The sequence below is a fragment of the Aquila chrysaetos genome, chromosome 19 (genome assembly GCF_900496995.4).
Source record: "Aquila chrysaetos chrysaetos chromosome 19, bAquChr1.4, whole genome shotgun sequence".
In the NCBI taxonomy this organism is placed as follows: domain Eukaryota; kingdom Metazoa; phylum Chordata; class Aves; order Accipitriformes; family Accipitridae; genus Aquila; species Aquila chrysaetos.
In genome coordinates, this window is record NC_044022.1 from 11381974 (window position 1) to 11397787 (window position 15814).

Here is a 15814-nt window from a genome sequence, read left to right on the forward strand (position 1 = left end):
GGGTCGGAGGGAGGATCCGGGGAACTACAGGCCTGTCAGCCTGACCTCGGTACCGGGGAAGATTATGGAACGGTTTGTCTTGAGAGCACTCACATGGCATGTGCAGGACAACCAGGGGATCAGGCCCAGTCAGCATGGGTTTACGAAAGGCAGGTCCTGCTTGACCAACCTGATCTCCTTCTATGACCAGGTGACCCGCCTAGTGGATGAGGGGAAGGCTGTGGATGTCATCTTCCTTGACTTCAGCAAGGCCTTTGACACTGTCTCTCATGGCATACTCCTTGACAAGCTGGCGTCTCATGGCTTGGACAAGTGTACTCTTCGCTGGGTGAAAAACTGGCTGGATGGACGAGCCCAGAGGGTTGTGGTGAATGGGGTGAAATCCAGTTGGCGGCGGGTCACAAGTGGTGTTCCTCAGGGCTCGGTGTTGGGCTCTGTTCTGTTTAATATCTTTATCGATGATTTGGATGAGGGGATTGAGTGCACCCTCAGCAAGTTTGCAGACAACACCAAGTTGGGAGGCAGGGTCGATCTGCTTGAGGGTAGGGAGGCGCTACAGAGAGATCTGGACAGGCTGGATTGATGGGCTGAGGCCAATCGTATGAAGTTCAATGAGGCCAAGTGCCGGGTCCTGCACTTCAGTCACAACAACCCCATGCAGTGCTACAGGCTTGGGGAAGAGTGGCTGGAAAGCTGCCTAGCAGAGAAAGACCTGGGGGTGCTGGTTGACAGGCGGCTGAATACGAGCCAGCAGTGTGCCCAGGTGGCCAAGAAGACCAACGGCATCCTGCCCTGTATCAGAAATAGTGTGGCCAGCAGGAGCAGGGAGGTGATTGTTCCCCTGTACTCAGCATTGGTGAGGCTGCACCTCGAGTGCTGTGTTCAGTTTTGGGCCCCTCACGACAGGAAAGACATTGAGTTGCTGGAGTGTGTCCAGAGAAGGGCAACCAAGTTGGTGAGGGGCCTGGAGCACAAGTCTTATGAGGAGCGGCTGACGGAGCTGGGGCTGTTTAGTCTGGAGAAGAGGAGGCTGAGGGGAGACCTTATCGCTCTCTACAACTACCTGAAAGGGGGTTGTAGTGAGGTGGGTGCTGGTCTCTTCTGTCAGGTGGCTGGAGACAGGACAAGAGGAAATGGCCTCAAGTTGAGGCAAGGGATATTTAGGTTAGATATTAGGAAAAAAATTTTTACTGAGAGGGTTGTCAAACATTGGAATAGGCTGCCCAGGGAAGTGGTTGAGTCACCATCCCTGGAGGTATTAAAAAAGCGAGTGGACGGGGTACTTCAGGACATGGTTTAGTGGGGATGGATGATGGTTGAACTCGATGATCTTGAAGGTCTTTTCCAACCTAAATGATTCTATGATTCTATGATTGTGTACCCCTAAATTCAGACCAAAGGGCCAAGCTCAGTTACAGTCCAGACAGAGGGCAGAGTTGCATCACACAACATCTACATTAGCAAGTAGCAAAGTCCATAGGATAGGATCTGTACAGCAAAAGGTGCTAAGGAGCTGGCATCCATAGCATGCATGTTTCAGGGTTTTACTCTGGACTATCTCTAACCTGGTCACTAGACTGAACTCACACTGGGCATCAGTGCATTTCAGGGGTGCTTCTGGGCACATCTTCTTGTTTGGCATCATCCAAAAGAAAACCAGTTCATGTATTTTGAGTCTGCCCTTGACAGGTGCACAGTAAATGGCTGCAATCAGGAGATTCACTTCAAAAGACCACATTCCTGATACTAATGCTCTGTGTGCCTGTGGGCTATAAGCATCTGCAGGGCAGGGGCAGATCCATGTATATAGCACAGGGTTGAGCAGTGAGAACTGTCTTCATTTCAAAAGGAAGACCCCAAAGAGAGCGTGATGCTGCCACAGGCACCCACGGTGGCTCTGCCTAGGGAGCAGGAGGTCTAGCTCGGCTCTCACCCTGGCCAGTTGCAAAACCTGAGACAGGGCTAGGCATCAAAGATAGGCTTTGCCAGTCACATAAGCAGTGATACACCACGAAACTGTTGATACAGTAGGTCAGGGTCATGGTAGGTCAGGGAGGACCCTCTGTATGTGTAACTGTCCTTTTCATTGCTTCAGGATGCTTTGATTCAAAACTGTCCTAGTGCTGGCAACCTGAGCAAGGGGGATCAGATCCATTCCTCCCCTTCACGTAGTACTTCTTCAGTTACACCTTTTAAACATTTATTTTTGCTCTGTACTCCCACTCTGACTTCTCCTTAAAACCACACACCTGGCTTTTGTTAGAGTGAGAATTTAAGGTGACCTCAGCTTGCTCAGGGAGATTTTGGGAAGAAAGCGTTGGGAAGGGTGAACTGATTTGTGACTTCTTTGGGGAAGGATGAGAGCAGGGGAAAGCAGGATGCTGTGCTGGCTTTTGTATATTGATTTGCCTATTTTAATTCAAAGACCAAGGTGGCTAGCACCTAGAATTGGAGCTCTTTTATACTCTTATTTGTAAAACTGAAGAAATTATTAAATAATCAACACTGTTCTGAAGAAGAATGAATAAGCAAATACAATCTACTTCCCAAATTACCATTAACAGGAAAGATGACAAAAGCCATTCCATATATTATCCAGTATTCACACTATCAGTGAATACTTCATTTCAGTAAATGCAAAAGGATAGAATCAAATAAAGTGAAATATTAAGGCCATTAGGCTATCAAGGTTATTTCAGAATCTAATGTAACTTTTTTTTTCCCCGAATATCATTGCATATGTGAGAATATGCAGAAAGATGAACTTTGAAAAAAAAAAAAAAAATCAGCCCTAGGCTCTATTCAAGTTACTAAATGCATTTCTGTATAAGAAACTAAAAAGAACAGTACATTGTGATATTTTTTAGTTGCTGATCTACCATACTGCAATTAAGAAAACTCCTTATTCTGATTGCAGTGATTACAGTGATAATCAAAAGTAACTCGAATTATACCACTGACTTTAAAGTGTGGTAAAAGCAGGGCCAGTAAGATCTGAATCCAACTTAGGCTTTAGACACAACTCTGAACTTTCTGACTTTATCATACAACACTGTTCTTTCCATTTGGCTGAACAATAGCCTGGCCTAGGAAATTCAGAAACTATTCCACTATCGAAAAGAAGAGCTACCAGTGTCTGCTTTGATTTTTTTTTTTTTTTTTTTCCCCATGGAGTGGCAAGTTCACTGACTTTGATAAAAACATTCCCAGACTTACATCAGCATCCAAACAGAGAATCAGGCCCCAAGTCACCCTCTGTTCTCTACTAGTATGAAATGGATATTGCATATAACTCATTTTAAAAGAATGCTTAACTTCTGTAGCATGAAATGTTCCTCGTTATGATTTCCAGAAGATGGAGGTCAGTACAACTGGAGTGAAAAGGACTTATTTTCAGTTAAATCTCTTCAAAGGGTGATAGCTGTGCATTACCAATGGGACTTTAACAAAGGTTTTCCTCTTTGCTATTGTGTCACAATCCGCTGCCTTAAGAAAAAGAACACCTGCAATAAAATGAAGTCTGTCTAACACAATATAAAAAGTGTGGAGACTTGTTAAAGATGGAATATTGAGACCTGACCTGAAATACTGTGGCAGAAATGGTGATGATATAAACCACAACTGAAATGGGATTTTATACAATATCTGAAGCAAGGATAAATCTTTTACAAAGCCATAAAAAAGCAATTGAGAAACAACCTTAATTTTAACAGCTAGTGCTTGCGAAAGGGCACTGTTGTTGGGGAAAGGGTGGACTGTTAACGGCCTACGGCCACCAGAGAGGATGTTAAAGAAGGCAATGAACAAAGCAGTAGTGGCTCCTTCCAAATCGGTGTTTCCTCCTCTGTTGTGAAGGCAGGTGCTGAGCCGGCACAGCGGTGCACACACCTGCCCCACACACGGCTGATCAGAGGGGAAGGATGCTTCCCACACAGCCCGCAGGGCAGAGGCCTCTGCAGCATGGGCAGCTGCTGGGGAAAAAACCTGGAGAGGTGGCTCAAAGGCCATTAACCAGTGCCCTGAGCATGGCTGGTTGCTTTCTTCTGCTGCTAAAGTTGTTTGCATTCAAAGCCCACTCCTGTGAAAGGCTCACTCAGAGCTAAATGGGATATGCAGACTTGTAGGGAAAAAGGAGGCGAGGAAAGAGAGGAAGGGTGTAAGAAGAAGGTCACTTTACAAAATCCCCCGAACCATTTGTATTCATCCTTCCGTCTTCTTCCACCTATTTGTTCTTTCAGCAACTGAAACAGCCTATTTCTCGGGTCCAAACCTCATCAGTTGTGTGGTGCAGTGACAAACTGTGTTTTTATTACTGTGCAGTGTGGGACTATTATTGTGTGCAAAATCCCAGCTGCTTCACAGAAAATGAGCCTATGCAGAGAGCTCCTCCTGGCTCTGTGGGGTGAGGAAGACACTGGTGGCAGTGCTGGAGAAGAGCTATCACTTTGCACTGACATTACAGTGTTGCTTAGAAGCAACTCGGTAAAACTCTAGGGAAGAAAAGCATGGAGAGAAAGGAATGATGAGGAAAAGACACTTTATGAATCTCCTATCCCCCCTGGGACTAAGAAAAGATACACAGAGAGCTGCTACTATGTCCCCGAAGTAGTGTAAGTCCAACAATGCTGCTACCAGCCCAATTTACAGTGCACCATGCACATACCAAACTCTTTGGGTAATGATTTGCTCCTGTGGTTCTGTGTGAGAAGAACTAAACCTGCGTTTTGGTCATGCAAATGAAAAAGATATAGAGGAAAACTGGAGACAGTGAGAGATGAGGCAGGTCCATGCCATTTCTGACCCAAGGGATAAAGAAATCCTCATTATGCAGCTAAACTACATGTAAAAGCAAAGCGATCTCTTGATAAATACTTTGTGTTTTGCTAGCGATCCTTTGTGCCAATGTGCTGCTGCGTTCATGAAAAACAGGAAAGCAGAAGAAATTGTGGACTAATGGTTGAGCTAATACTCTGTTTAATTCATGTGTCTGGTTAATTTCTGCCTTCCTGTAAGTATTATGTTGTAATTTATTAAAGTATTATGTTTTAACTTATTATTGTTATCTTAAATTAATTATGCCAGCGATCTAAATATCATTTGCAAAAATGCCAGTTGCTAGCTCCAGTTAGTAGACACACTGGAAATTAAGATGAGAAAAAACACGTTTTTAAAAAACAGCAAAATTTACAACTTGTTCAATTTTTAGAAATTCAGCAGCCAAACATTACTTTTTCAGGCAAAACATTAAGAGCAGACCAAGAAGGAGTGGAATATGTCAGCTTCTGTACTTTTCTCCACTCACATATATTACTTTCATTTTGATGGTAATTACAATAATCAATCTTGCTATAACAGCCTGCTCCATTTTACCCATCAGAGAGATTTGTTTTCCAGTGCTAACACATACCTGGTACTTTTCAGCTAGATATCTCAAGGCTTTTTAAGGCTGGGGAAAAACCAAGTTAGTTAGACAGCTATGAACAGCGTCCAAGACACTGTGCAGCTACTTCCCTATCATGTTTGTTAATAAGTATTGTTAGCTATTATTCATTAGAGTTTATTGGCTTGTAATTTTTACAAGATAAGATTAATGATACTAATACTTTGCTACGTGACAACTTTATATCCATGTTTAATTTTTATTATTACAAAGTACAATGTACATTCTTTTTATTATTATGTATCAATTTAGCTGGGTACATCGAAGCATTAAATATGTGCCAGATGCTGCACAGCAGTTTTCACCTCTGTGTTTAAAGGCGAATACAACCCTGGATGAGCAGCGAGGCTTGATCTTGCTGATACAGAGCATTGACAGAGCTGAGAAAAGTGGTGCCTGTCTACTGGGAAACATCCTGTTTAGTTCTTACAGGCAGAGGAGGGCAGGGAGCGAGAAAAAAGACAGGAATCAGCCCGTCTGGTACACCAGAAGCCAGACTGATGATCTCTGACAGCAAACCTCATTCACTATGCAAAATTCAGAAGAAAATGCTGCTCACAGCGGACACCTTGGAAGACATCTTAACACACAGAGTGCTGAGGTTTGAACTTTGTCCCATGGAGATGAGTGGGAGAGGATAGAGCAACTACAGTTGGAAAAAGAAAGGAAACCCATTGCCATTCTTGCAGAAAGGAGAAACATTTTTTTGCTGAATAGAGTCCTATGTATGTCCATGTGCATGTGTTTATGTACGTATCTGTGTGTACAAATATAGAAACAAACACTGCAAATGTTACTGCATATGAAAAAGCCTGAGAAAATAGAAATTAGGGGTAGCAATATGCTCTTTCAGAAAGAAGTAAACATAAAGGTCCTAGGCAAATGCAGTTACAGTTAGCTTGTGTTTTTCAGTTTGCTTTGCCAAGCTTTGCATGAAGCTCACTATGGAGACAAAGTTAAACTCAATTCCTAGTAAAAATCTGCCCAAGACAACTGTCTGAAATTAGGAAGAAGTAGCAGAGTATTTAGTAGCAGAGAATGAGGAAGCAAAATACTGGAGAAGCATGTTGTCTCGCTTAGTGAAGGGCTTTTTTAGATGTGGTCACTTAAAGTAGCATAGAGGTTGATCTGACTACCCTCGTATTCCTTCTAGCTGTTTCCCATGCAAGCACATTATGGGTTTGCAAGAACCGATACAAGATGATACACAGTTCACCCACTCATAAGGTATTTTTATCTCAAGAGCTGCCTATAGATGTGCAAACAGAGCAATGAGAAACAAATGAGCTTGTCTGTGTAGATCTGTGCCTTATTTTGTGGCCTGACTCAACAAACACAGCAGGACAGGCTGGGTACACGCTACATAGGAACAAGCTTTGCAGGAAAGCTCCTGGGGGTTCTGGTAGACAAGTTTAACGTAAGTCAGTTATGCATCCTCATGACAAAGAAAGCCAATAGCCTCTTGGACTGCATTGCCAGCAGGTCGAAGGAGGCGATCCTTCCCCTCTGCTCAGCTCTGGTGAGGCACACCTGGAGTGCTGTGTCCAGTGCTGGGCTGCCCAGTACAAGAGAGACATGGGCATACTGGAGAGAGTCCAGCAAAGGGCCACAAAGGTGACTGAGGGCTTGAAGCATCTGTCATATGAGGAGAAGCTGAGAGAGCTGGTACTGTTCAGCCTGGAGAAGAAAAGGTTCAGGCAGATCTTAGTAATTTGTATAAACACCCGAAGGGATGATGTAGGGAAGAGGGTATCCGACTCTTCCTGGAGGTGCACAACAATAGGACAAAAGGCAAAGGACACAGGCTGCAGCACAAGAAATTCCAGCTAGATATGGGGAAAGGTTTTTTTTTTTTACCATGAGGTGGTCAAGTATTGAAACAGGCCATAAAGGAAAGTTGTGGGATCTCCATACTTGAAAGTGTTCAAAATTTGACCGGATGAGTAACCTGATCTAAGCTTTCCCCCTTGAGCAGCGGGAGTGTCCAGATGACCTTCAGAGGTCACTTCCAGCCCCAATTATTCTGTTACTCTGTTTGTAGAACAGACATGTTCATGTCAGCACTTCACAGTCTGTATTTCAAAACCGGGTCCAAAATCTGCCTAAAACAAAACTCAGAGCTCTAAGACTCCAGTCTTTTTTCTGGTACCTTATTTGCTCTGCAGTATTTAATACATGCTGACAATGAGAAATTTGGCAGAAAAAGAAATGGGGACCATAACAGTTAACTTCCAACTTCAGCATTTCATGCTTTTGAAAGTTCCATACATGATTTTAAATGTCCTTTTTACATAGATTAACAGCAAAAAGAAAAAAATGACAGGCCAAAAGAAAAGGTCTAAAGTATTTACAGTTAACAAAAGTATCCATCGTGATCTAAATGATTCTTATATTACACTTTTCAGCTTAATTGTAAAATCTATTTGGAGCATTGACTTCATTGTATATCTGAACACATTTCTGAGCACTGAACAAACTATAAGTAATAGCTGTGAGATCAGCTATTGCTGAGCAAATTACAATCTGCTTCTCTAGTAATAAGTGTTATTAGTGTCTGCAAAAGTAAAAAGAACAAATGTGATGGTTGAAGAAATAACATACCTTTTCACTGAAATCTTCAAAATTATTTTCTGTGTTACTCTTCAGATCTGACCACAATTTCATCGCTTTATTACACTTCACTCTTGCTTGCAAGTTAGCAAACAAAGAAATAACAAAGAAATCTATGTCATGTATTTACTGGAGGTAAATTACTCCAATTAACCAAATGCAAGTAAAACTTAGAAAAGAGTGACATCACATTTCCTTAAATGTGTGTGTTTTGCTATATATTTTCAGTCCTCTTTCCTACGGAAATCATATTTGTGCTACTGAGCTGTCTGTGGGTCTGTCTATCGATTTTCCAGTAAAATATTTTTTAATACATTCAGAAATTTCAGCTATATTTGAAAGGAAGACAATGCCTCTAAGGCATCATCCAAGACATCTAGGACATGTAAGACATTAAGTCTGTACAGTCCTTATCAATACTGGCTGCTGGGTGGAGAACAGAGACCCATATGTTTTTGCCACCAAAGGGATAAGAAGCACCCAGACACTACACGTCCAGTCTGACAGCTACTAGTCAGCACATGGGTACTGTCAACTTGCATGTATTTCTTGATTAGCCATAGTAAGTGCTATTTCTTGCTTGGTCAGTACATGTTTGGGGAGATTTTTATGGTGCTGGTGGTAGTGGTGGTCTAAGAAAAACAAAGCCCACAAAAACCAAGGGGGTATCAGTCCTCACTTGTTACTCTTTTAGTAATTCTAAACAATGCTTCATCCTGCTATATATAGCTTCTGGATTGCTTCAGTTGTACTATACAAATTAAGCAATGAATAAATACTAATGAGAATAAAATGAGAATAAAAATAAAAATAAAAAAATATTAGTTTTGTTAAACTGGGAAGCCTGACTTGGGGTTTCACAAGTTCAGCTTAAATAGGTATCTGGTATTAAATTTGTTCGGGCTTTCTCAGTAATAAATAAAACCACATTTCTTTTGTAGGCATATTTATTTTGAAATGTGAGTTCTGTATTGCAAATAGAAATTCAGTAAATATATAATAAGATTAAAGTAATGATTTTCTAATTTTGGTAGATACACCCTTTATACTTAGGCTGACTTGACTTCTGATTTTCTGTGAATAAGCCAGAAATGTAAATAGATACACCACGTTAGAATTCAGGAAGAAAAATAAAATGGAAAGAATGAGTAAGAAAAGAGAAAAGCTTGTAGTGAAAAGTGACAGAAACTCATACGCATATGCAGTAAATGACTACTTTGGCCTGGACTGTTCAGATGCTGTACTGCTTGCTGCCAGTATTAGCAGATTAGTTCATAGGAAATGGAAATCACAGTGCTACAATGTGTTTCAAGTATTCATTTAATCCTAAGCAGAAAGTTCTTTTTATTAAATCCAGGGGAGCACTTTAGAAACACAACTTGGAAAGAAGAGACACACAAGCAGAGAATTTTCCATTTCTCTCACTGACTTTCAACCTTTGATTCAAACAGAATATTTTTGTGCTTTTAAAAGACTACCTGCTGAAAGTGTCATGAAAAAAGGATGTTGATAAACAAGGACATAACGGTCCTTGACAGAAGAATATGAATCACTAGAAATGCATTCTGCTATATAAGCTGTATCTGTTATATAAAACTGTGGAGATGCCATTTTATCTTTATGTGTCTTTGTTTTAGCTCCTTTTTTCTATCTTGTCCCAGTAAGCTGGAAAGGTAATGGTAAAAACAATCTCTAATTTCATGCATGTAGGAAAATGGGGCTTTGTCTCTGTTTCTAGTCACTTACACAACACAAATAAAGGACTATCATAGGGGTTTTTTTCAAATTTAAAATGTGTGGCATATTTTTACTATGACTGTGTATGAACAGATGAAACAAAGAGCCAGGTAAGTAAACTGGGGAGACATTTAATCAGATTTAGCGAGGTCACTTAAGAGGTTCTAGAAAACATTCTGTTAAGCATTAAGAGTCCTCCATAACTCTTAAGAGTAGATATGCTTTCTCAAAAATGGAAACACACTTTCTGGAAATTCTGGGGAAAGCTGACATGAAATAGATCTTCATAAAATCATAGAATCATAGAATGGTTTGAGTTGGAAGGGACCTTAAAGATCATCTAGTTCCAACCCCCCTGCCATGGGCAGGGATACCTTCCATCTTCATTTTACTGCTTTTGCTGGTCCCGTGCAGCACTGAAACACACTGTTTTGGGGTTATTTCTGGGGATGAGCAGCAATGGCCATTGCAAGCATTGCATCCCTTTGTGTCAAGGACTGTGGAGCTGCCCAAAGCACCAGCGCTGCCAAGGCTGCCCTGAATGGCCATAGAGAAGGAGCAGTCCACAACCAGAGTCACACTACCCTCAGCAGTACCTCAGGTCTACACTGGTAAATTAAAATGTGTCAACACCTGCTTGCCTTCCAAAGGCAAATCATGTACACCACCTAAAGTGGGCAAGTAAAGAAAACGCTTATGGCAGAAGTCTTGATGTTTGTGGTCTGTCTTTCAGAGCCTGCGATTGCAGGATGATAAAGTCTGCCAGAGGAGTGTGAAGGAGAAGTTTCACACACAGGTAACAAAAAGGTTTTCCTGGTTATGGCTGTTGTAAGATATTAAGGAGGTAGGCTGTTCTTTCACCATCCTGAGAATAAAGTCTAAAAAAGAGCTAAAATTATCTTGGTATCCTTAAGTTACAGAAGATTCTCGAGAGTAGGTGGAGATCTACTGACTCAGATAGGCTGAAGATGCTGTCTGTCTTACTGATAAATCGAAGCAACAACTCTGTGACCCTGCAGTAATGGATGTCTTGCTCCAGTGTTGTGTTTAAACAGGACTTTGAGCTGAGCCATGACAATTGGCACTGATACAGAAACCAAGCAAAACATTTCCAGTAACATCCAAATATCTCCAGTTGCTACTGGAGACTGTATGGTCACGTGTGGGTGATCATGACCAAAGAAGAGGAGCATAGCTTTATTAAGAACACCACCACAGTCTTGTAAGTCTTGGCATAGCCTTGAAAGGTAAGATCTGAAACCTTGTCTGAGGCTAAGACAGTAGGGGGCAATCCAAGCAAACTGGATAGAAACACTTGTGTGCAGGCTGAATGCATCTCCTGAATTTAGTGCTGGCCCTACTCTCCCTTTCTAGAATGGCAATCTGAAAATGAAACTCCATCTCTTGATAGTTCACCCTTAAAGGAAGTACAGGTTTGGCCCTTGCCCAAAACATCAGCCTCACCACAGCAACTTAAAAACCTGAAAGGAAGACCATACGATGAAAAATGCACATCCTGGGTTGTGCACAGGAGGAGTCTGGATTTCAGATACGTCACTGGGTTCCAGGAAAGAAATATTCCCTGAAGACAAGCCTCAGGTATGGAGTGTGGAGGCAGCTTCTACACTCACGAAGGCACATGGAGGGGAGAAAATAAATGAGAAAAACTAATGAACTAAGAAAAATATAGGAGACAGAAATAGAAACCAGCAAGATTCAAGTTGCACAAGAAGTGAGGGATCAGCAAGGTGCTGATTTTCTCAGCTGGCAGCTGGGAGAGGACAGCGAGCAGAAGACACCAGGTCAGGTAAGTGGGCACCAGGTATGGGCAGGGGAGCAGCACATGAGCTCACTTTTTGAACACAGTCAGCGAAAAAGTCTCCAGTCTTCAGTGCTTGAGGTTCACAGTCATGAGAAGTGTGAATGTGTATATATATATGGGCAGTCACTTGAGAAGAAACCTACAAACCCACAAGCCAGTTTCTCTCCCTTCATTAGCATAGATTTAAGGGCAAAGCACTTTGAGTTACGGTCTCATTACTGAGATTTAATTACTTTTCCTAAATGTTCTGCAGAACATTTACTTGTACATTGCAAAGTATTACAGTATAGTCACAACTTAGGCTCTCAATTATAGGAGAACTAGGCAGGAAAGAAGTTGAGTTAATTAGAGTCACTGAAGCTTAATCAATTTCTCTGTGTATGCAGGGAAGAGCACGCCAACTTTTAGTCCATCTGTGAAGCCACCTCACCTGCCTGCTACAGGTTATTAAAGCCTTCAAGTAAAGAGAAAAATTCAACAGCTGATATTTTAAAATGGCTGTTATTTTGCATTTTCTACATTAAGCTAGACTCTTTTTGCTTCAATACCGTTTTTGGCAGACTAAATGTTTTGGTGTCCGAGACACTTTCTGACTGCCCATCCTTAAGCAGCACTTGATCTCTGAAGGCAAAGTGCTTTCATTTTGGAGCTCCAAACCAGCATCCCAGGCCTACTTGCAGGTCAGCCTGTCTAGGAAGACCAGGACCTTCAAAATGGAGAGTAAAGCTGCAGCTCTTCTGCGTACTTTGTCTAGTCTGGCTACAATGCCATTTCTGTTTGTACAGTGACATTCCTTTGGAAGGATGGAGAGGATCTCCAGGCACATTGGGGAAGAAGAGAATTCACATCATCTGGGAAAACTACAGAAATATTCTGAAATATATAAATTCCAATTTAATTAGGTCAAGTGTGAATATATATATTTTATATATATATGGGCAGTCACTACTAAGAAAAAAAAACAACCCACGTGCCCCCCAAAAAATTTCTCTTGTTCTATTAGCATAGACTTAAGGGCAAAGGCTTAGATGTGAATAAACACCAGCACAAGTACAGAAGAGCTCATTTCCTGGGTAAAATTCATCCTCCCCAAAATTAGACAGTAGCCAGATGAATCATTTCCTAAAAATGCTTGTATGACTGACTACAATACAGGTATGTTACAAGTTAAGTGTTAACTCCTACCCGCCACTCTTCCTGTACAGTTAATGGAAAGAGAACTCAATTAGCTTTCGGGCTTGCCCTGTAGAGGTGTCAGCCAAACTCACCACATCTGATCCAGTCTGTTGACGCCAGGCACTTCATTTTTATGACTTACCATACTTGCATTAAGTACCTATTTTAAGCATGCAAAATCCAGATCTGTATGAAGTCAGAGGAGGTCAAAACCTAATCACATTAAAATCAATATCCAATTCAGTTCCACATGATCTGAACAAAGAGCACAGGTTATGTTCCTGAAAAGGAACTGACTATGCAGGAACTGACTATGCCAATCTGGAAGGAAAATGAGCAGCAGCTCCTGGAAGCAAATAAAATGTACCCGCGAGATCAGTGAGATCCAAACATGTACTGGATGACTTTATTTTGTTTTGAAACTGAGTGGATACTCAGTAGATACACCTACGCAGTATGGTGGGTGTACTCGAAGACTTATGGTAATATAGCATACATTTTCTAAGTCACATGTGCATGCTACGTAAAAGAAATTAGGTACATACACACCCACATACACAGCGCTGTGAGAGAAATTATTTTTCTGAACGTATTTTAAAAGACCCTCAAATGGGTGTTCTGTTTTACTACAACACAGGATGAACTGGGGGAGGATTTCATTCTAAGCTATAGAAAGCACGTGTTAAAACATAATGGCATTCAGAACCAGAAAAATGGCCAAATGAGTATCTATAGCAATATGGCATCATCTATTCTTCTGTTGGCAACAGTCATAGCAAAAGTCCTTGTTAAATCAGCCATAATATTAATTCTCAGCTTCCCTCTTTATCTTTTGCCAGTGAAAGCAAACCTGATGTATATATTTCTGTGAGTACTGTTTTTTGCGTTTCTGTATCACAAACGACATTTCATATTTCTGCGACTTCAGTAGCAGATGCATCATGAATGTTTTTGCAACAAAATCTTCAAAATTCTCTGACGCGCTAGCAAAGAGCAGCAGCATGGCAGCGGAGGACCTACCACCAGCAGATGGCATTCATTCCCTGCAAGTCCTGCAGCAGCAGCTGCGGGTACTGAACGGTGCACTTGCACCATATCAGCATCAAATGTGCGATCATGCGAGAACCAGATAGTTAACCCTAAGTTATTTTCCCATCATTTGACAAAATGCTCCTTTCCAAGCATTATCTTATTTTTTCCATCATTTAAGAAAGATCTTATACATAAGCACTATATAGAGATAGATTCGCCACATCAGACCAGCAAGATTTTAGATTCACTTTACACACTACTATAGGTACTGCCTAGTGCTAGCCAGTCCGTCTGGTGCAGTATTTTCTTTATCTAATAGCAGCTTTCTGTGAATAACTGATGGAAGAAGCTGACCCTGCTTCCCAGTTCAATAGCACCTTTATTATACTGTTCCTCTTGTTGATAAATACTCTGCTAAGGTAATAAAACTATCAGTTTAAACGTGTGTAATAATAGTTTTAAAGCACTTTATGGCTATAAATACATGGCCTATGCTATTTGGTGAATAGAAAGTAATACTGGATTCAAATAAGCTTTTTTTTCCTCAAGCAAAACTAAGCTTTACCCCCATGAAGGTACAGACTGAGGGCCTCTTGGCAATTCAGCAACACCATGTTGTTCTGCCAGCCCTAAGACCCTGCTGCAAGATGTATCGGGCATGGAGGTGCTGGGATGCGGGGCCAAATGTGCAGCTGCCCTGACTGCTGTCACCCTTTGCCCACAGACCTGCTGAGTGGGAAAGGGGGGCTCACTGCACTGATGTGCTGGTTGTTAAGACAAGAATTATACAGGAAAAGAAAATGGAGTAGGCAAGTGGGTGTACAAATATAGGCCCATGAAGAAAAACAAAAAGAAAGAGCAAGCAATCTCATTTCTATTGAGAAAATAAATGGACCACAATGCACAATGGTATCTTATCTGGAGTTTCAGTAATTTGCTTACAGTGACATTAAAAGCACGTATTACCTGTTCTAAGAGATTCTGAAGCCTCTCTATTTCACAGTCTATTACAAATTTCTTTTCTTGCCTTCGGTCCAGATCTTCTAAAAGCCGCCTGTAACTGGCATCATTAAAATTCTCCACACAGATGGCACTCACTTGCCAGCTATTTTGTCCCGCTTTTTCCATAATAGCTTGAAGTATTGAATAACCTAAAAGAAAAGGATACAATACACTAGTAACACAATCATTGCATTTTTTGAATAGGAATTGTCCTTAATCAATATTATGTCTCTTAATATTTGCTCCTGCAGGGAAAGGAATAAGAGACTGTTTGTATCCCTACCTGTGCTGCTAGCCATGATCAATGCACAGTATGCAATTAACAAAAATTACAATTGCTGTGATCAGAATGCTTGGAATGATTCTCAGCATTATGGATAATCTTCATATGATTTATACACACAAACTCTTCCAGTCAAGCATTCAGCTTCTCAGATTGGTTTTTGTACAGGTTTCTCTATCCAGGCATTTCACAACATAGCAAAGAAAAAATCTGAGCCTACTCATTCACAAGAAGTAATTGTATACTACAAAAGCAGTATGCTAGACACTCAAATGCTTTGCTTTTTTTGTTGTTTTTTTTTTTTTTTGCAAACATGTAATCCAAGCAGTTTTTAACGCTTCTTAGTAAGAATTAATGTTTTCATTTATTTATACATATATGTATATGCCAGTATAATTGTGTGAATAGAAGTTATCTATTTGAGAGATTCTATATAGCGTTAATCAATGTATGCAAAGTGATGAGAGGTCAACGACTGAAGGGCACCATAGAAGCATTAATTATTACTACTGGCAGGATTACTGCTCTTTATCATTACCCATATTTGATGCCCCCTTTGTTATCTTTAAGCCCATTCACAGAAGGGAAAGGCAGCAGCCTCTCAGAGGTCTCCACCTGAACCTGTGGGGCAGGCTCCCTGCCTGCATCTCAGCATTCCCTGGCCCCCAGCCCTTCACCTTCTTCCCTCTACTAATTTTTTTCTCACTGGGGA

General features: G+C 41.2%; 1 protein-coding gene across 11 annotated transcripts in view; it reads right to left on the bottom strand.

The window, feature by feature from the left end:
- GRIA4 (glutamate ionotropic receptor AMPA type subunit 4) overlaps positions 1-15814 on the bottom strand; it is a 239553-nt gene that overhangs the window by 84249 nt on the left and 139490 nt on the right. For all 11 annotated transcript variants that reach the window (XR_003927502.1, XR_003927501.1, XM_030042306.2 and 8 more), the window contains exon 4: positions 14784-14968. Coding sequence is in view for 9 of the 11 variants with exons in the window: in XM_030042306.2 (XP_029898166.1) it covers positions 14784-14968 (185 nt within the window). In the remaining 2 variants the exon portion in view is untranslated. The remainder of the gene's footprint in view (positions 1-14783; positions 14969-15814) is intronic.